Source organism: Amphimedon queenslandica, unplaced genomic scaffold (genome assembly GCF_000090795.2).
Source record: "Amphimedon queenslandica unplaced genomic scaffold, v1.1 AMPQUscaffold_13452, whole genome shotgun sequence".
Classification (NCBI taxonomy): Eukaryota; Metazoa; Porifera; class Demospongiae; order Haplosclerida; family Niphatidae; genus Amphimedon; species Amphimedon queenslandica.
Genome location: NW_003546312.1, coordinates 277,876 through 282,738, shown reverse-complemented (window position 1 = coordinate 282,738; position 4,863 = coordinate 277,876). Strand labels below are relative to the sequence as shown.

Sequence of the window (4,863 nt, the reverse complement as noted above, 5' to 3'; positions counted from 1 at the left end):
AGAAGTTACCGTGACGACAGGGACCCCAATCAAGATCGCTACCATGACGGTAAAGGATACGGTCGTGATAACTGGGAGAGACAGAGCGAGAATCCTCAGGGATATGAGCAAGAGAGACGCCAGTATGATAAACAACGATACCCTCGTGACCCTGATTACCGTCACAACTCCAGGGGCTATGAGAGGAATGGAGGAAGGAATGAAGATGGATATGATAGAGGAGGAGACTGGAGGCCAGCAGGAGGAGGAGGAGTTAGGAGGGATAATAGTAATGATGAGTATTTTGATGATGGATATGAGGAGAGGAGGAGAATGGATCAACGAGGAGGAGGAGGTGGTGGTGGTAGGGAATATGTGGATGAGGGTAGATATGAGAGGAGGAACCAGCGGGACCGGGAGGGAAGAGGAGGAGGAGGAGGGCAGTATAGGGAGGAGGAGAGGCGTAAGAAGCAGCAAATTGAACCGCTTGTTAAATCGACTCCCCCTGAGAGCTCGATTGATGATACAGAAATAAAAACAGCAAGTAAGTACATGTACAATGTACATGTGTATGTGTTTAACTGCAACTAGTGCCTTTGTACCCCCTGGGTCCCATCCTTTACGGACCAACTGTAGGTTGGTACTTTGTTTCTTCAAGATATCTCTCGATGTGGTATTCCTATTCCAATAAAAGTGCTGCAATTCAATTGATGTATTTCTCCACTGCCACTCCACTCCCTCTATTACAATAGGCATAAATGAATGATTTGTGTAAAGACTTACATGTAGTTATTTCTTTTGGAATTCAGCACATTCAATGTATTGCTGTTTAACAAACAGTTATGAAGCATAACTGTTTCATGCTTAAGTAGTACAATGTATATACATGTAGCTAAGTATTTCTTAAGTTCTTTCTTTTACATTTCTACCTTTTCTTTCTCTAGCTCAAAGGTTAGCTGAATCCCTTAGTACGATGAATCAAAGTGATTCTCATGAACTCCTTGGTTATTTATTTTCGTTGCTTCAGTCAGGATCTTCTGATGCGTCTTTACCTACAGAGTCTCTCGGAAAGTTTAGCATCATGTTTGAACCAGGAATACCAGTCACACCTTCAGGATTCAAGTAATGAAATAGGAATGATTAACCTTTAGGAGAGAGATAGGCATAATTACTTAGAATAAATTAATTGTGTTGTCATTTGACTTGTGTCCTTTTTAGACAGTTTTTAATTGACAGCTTTAATTTGCAATAATAACATATCATTTTGATTTTGTTGTTATTTCATTTTTAGATTGGAGTTGATTGTAGAGCCATTACATGGAAAGACCTTTACTGTATATCCTGAAGTATTTGCTAGCGATACAATAGAGAAACTTAAATTAGATGTAAGTTGATAAAATACACTTAATACATTTTGTACATGTACATGTATTATTACTTGCTTGTAGCTTATGCATGTTTTACACGTGCTGTGCATTGTTGTTTTTTTATTATTTTCATTTAGCCTTTTTGCTTATTCATTTTGTTCTCTCTCTCTCTAAGGTACAAAAAGGTTACAAAATACCAAAGGAGTGTCAGTACTGGGTGATTGGGTCACAGTTAGCTGAAGACAAGCAAACGGTTGCTGATTTAAATTTAACCAAAGACACAGCTGTGTACGTCTACGTGCAGCACCCCCACAAAGCTAAAGTCCACAAGAATGCCATGAAAGAGGTCGAGTCACAATCCAAGAAACCAGCCCCGCCCGTTAAAGGGAACACACCTCCAATTCAACCTCGTAAGAATCTCCCTCCTCCTGGGGGCTACTCTTTGGAGCAGCCCCCTCAGATCCCAGTATATGACCCGGCCCCTTGTCGTGACATTGACCCTTCTCGTCGTGATGATGATGCCATGTTTAGGGGCCCCATGTCCATGCAGCCTAAGAAGCCTCCTCCTATTGGTGCTGTTCCTGTCATGATGCCTGTCCCCCAACGCAATGATGATGGACGCTACCGTGAAGTCAAACCATTACCAGTTCCCATTGAAGAGGACTATCAAAGGAGGCCACGCCCTGATCCTCGTCCTCCCTCTCCCCCTCCTGAACCCCCGGGCTGGGCATGTCCCAGTTGTACTTTTAAGAACTTGCCATATCGTCCCGGCTGTGAGCTGTGTGATTGTGCCCGTCCTGATGACTATCAGCCTCCGCCTAATTATGTTCCTACTGATGCTGAAAAGAAATTTATGAACAATAATGATCTACAAGAACTTAATAATGTGAGATTTTAAAATAGTATACTGAGATTTACTAGAATATACTATACTTTATATTAGTGTAATGTGTGCTACATTGTATTTTTAAAAATGACAACACTATGCTGCTGGCATCAGCATTACAGCCTTTGTGACACATGCAATACACAAACTGATTATGTGTGTGTCTACGTAACAACTTCTTATATTTCAGTATACTATTGCATACTTCAGTATACTAAGAGGTTATGTATACACACATATTATTCATGCACATCCACATACTTGTACAGTTTTTAGAGAACGAGAAGTTGATGCAAAGACAGCAAGCAGAGAAGAACTATAGGGACCTGTTGAACACTGATGCTGTACCTGTTGTACTTAATGAAGAAGAATTTGAGTGTCCTGTTTGTTACGTTGACATTGATCCTGGAGAGGGTATTAGACTGAGAGACTGTTTACACATGGTCTGCAAGTAAGCTCTCTATTGTACTACATGTACATGTACCATTATTTGTAGTATAGTTGATGGCATTGTTCCATTTGTTTGTCAAGCTTGGATTCAATTTTTATAATTTCTTATGTTGTATAGAAAGTTTGAGCTGAATTAGATTTTTACAAATTTTAAAAGTTATTCAAAAAGTAATGCATATACATGTATTACTATTTTAGTGCTTGTCAGCTCATGAAGCTCGTGCTGTTTTGCTCACTTAGCATGCTTTGTGGGAAACCCTGTCATTTAGAAATGATCATTGATTCATATATTGATTTCCTTTTATAGCTAGTTCATTCTACTGTCATTAGTGCTTTTCTGTGCTTCATGTGTCTGTAAGAGCATGAGTTATATGTTTTTTCTGATTATCTCTAGGAATTGTTTAAAAGGTACCATTTCACATTCAGAAGAGGCTCGAGTCAAATGTCCTTATACTGATGATGATGGAGAATGTGAGGAATACATTTCAGAGAGAGAAACACGCGAAGTAAAAAGGCCTCTAGGGTATATTGCCTTTATTCTATTTAATGCACACATCTAGGTATTGAATGACGAGGAGTTGGAATCATTCTTTAAGCGAGGCCTTCGAGTAGCTGAGGCCACAGACCCTAACAGCTTTCACTGTAAGACAGCAGATTGTCCAGGATTCTGTTTTTATGAAGATGAGGTGAGTTTAAGAAAAGAGAAAGAACTATATAGTTATTGATTGATTTCCTTAATACAATGTAGGTGAATGAGTTTAAGTGTCAGAATTGTAATAAGCTAAATTGTATTTTGTGCAAAGCTCAACACGAAGGAATGAACTGCCAGGAGTATCAAGATGACCTGAAGATAAAGGCAGCTAATGATGAAGCAGCAAAACAGACTCAAGCAATGCTTGAAGTAAAAATTGATACTATTAGCATACTTTTAACACTGATTTCCTTCCTTTTTCTCTTCCCTTTCCTTCTCTAACTCATTAGAAAATGGTAACTGATGGTGAAGCAATGCATTGCCCAAACTGCAAGGTCATTGTTACTAAGAAGGTTGGCTGTGATTGGATCAGATGTGTCATGTGCAAGACAGAAATGTGCTGGGCTACTAAAGGGCCAAGATGGGGACCAAAAGTAATGTTTCATGCACCACATTATAGTGATTTTTGACACATCTGTATAATGTACAGTATGTATAATCAAAAGTAGCTATTCTTGGTATAATGTAATTTTATGTAATTTTTATGAATGTTTGTAGGGTCGTGGTGATACCAGTGGTGGGTGTAGGTGTGGTGTTAATGGAGCCAGGTGTCATCCTAACTGTAGAAATTGTCATTAGAAGTAGGGGAGAGAGAGGAGTGGCTCTCTTGTACTTGACGAGAATATAGAGAATGTGTGTAATTGTATTTAAAATATTATTATTGTTATTTTGAATTATATTTGTTTATTTTGTTATTGTCAAATTTTGCAAGGAAAAGTACTTTACACTTATATAAATGAGTAACTGGCAGAGTCTTCTGGTATGTATTGGTGAATCTATTTCATCTACTTAGTCGAATGTTCTGTAGCATAATAAAGATTATTATTATCATTATCACACTGTATATTATAGTTTACAAAAAGCCTCTCCTTATTTTTATTCATTGTAATTGACTTTTTAAAAATTGTTGGGTATTATACCCAATACACTCAGGCCATGTCCCATGTGTAGCTTATGGCAGACATATACACACCTGCGTGACCCGCCCCATGGCCTATGCCCTCTAGACACGTGAATGACCTAAAATGGCTTCAAAAGCATCACATTTCCTATTAGGTGAGTCAGATTATTTATAATACACTGATATACATATTTTGTGCGCAGATATTAGCAAGTTAAAGTTTGTTTTACAAGTCTTGAGGCATTATAAGTTTCCTAATGCAAGATGGTTTGACTTTGGATTGAATCTAGATATACCTTATCACACACTGAAAGCTATTGAGTCAGCTAATAAAGGAGATCCTTCAAATTGCCTGAGGGAGTGTTTAGCCAAGTGGTTGACTGAAGGCTCTGATCATACTCTTGTATGGCAGACACTGGCTAATGCACTCCGTGGAATGAACGCATTAGCTGTTTCTGATAATATTTGCAAAACAAGTAATAATGTTATCATCCAGGCACTATATATACTTTGTTTATATTTTTATTAG

The 4,863-nt window shown here is 38.4% G+C and overlaps 1 protein-coding gene across 1 annotated transcript in view; it reads left to right on the top strand.

Annotated features, from left to right (window-relative positions):
- Nucleotides 1-4,136, top strand: part of LOC100634228 (uncharacterized) — a 5,915-nt gene extending 1,779 nt beyond the window's left edge. Inside the window, exons 5-14 of the mRNA XM_019995217.1 lie at nt 3-523; nt 924-1,101; nt 1,271-1,364; nt 1,522-2,232; nt 2,502-2,683; nt 3,077-3,188; nt 3,243-3,368; nt 3,431-3,583; nt 3,664-3,807; nt 3,932-4,136. Of these exons, the coding sequence (XP_019850776.1) occupies nt 3-523; nt 924-1,101; nt 1,271-1,364; nt 1,522-2,232; nt 2,502-2,683; nt 3,077-3,188; nt 3,243-3,368; nt 3,431-3,583; nt 3,664-3,807; nt 3,932-4,012 (2,302 nt within the window). The 3' untranslated portion in view covers nt 4,013-4,136. The remainder of the gene's footprint in view (nt 1-2; nt 524-923; nt 1,102-1,270; nt 1,365-1,521; nt 2,233-2,501; nt 2,684-3,076; nt 3,189-3,242; nt 3,369-3,430; nt 3,584-3,663; nt 3,808-3,931) is intronic.
- Nucleotides 4,137-4,863: the final 727 nt, after the last annotated feature.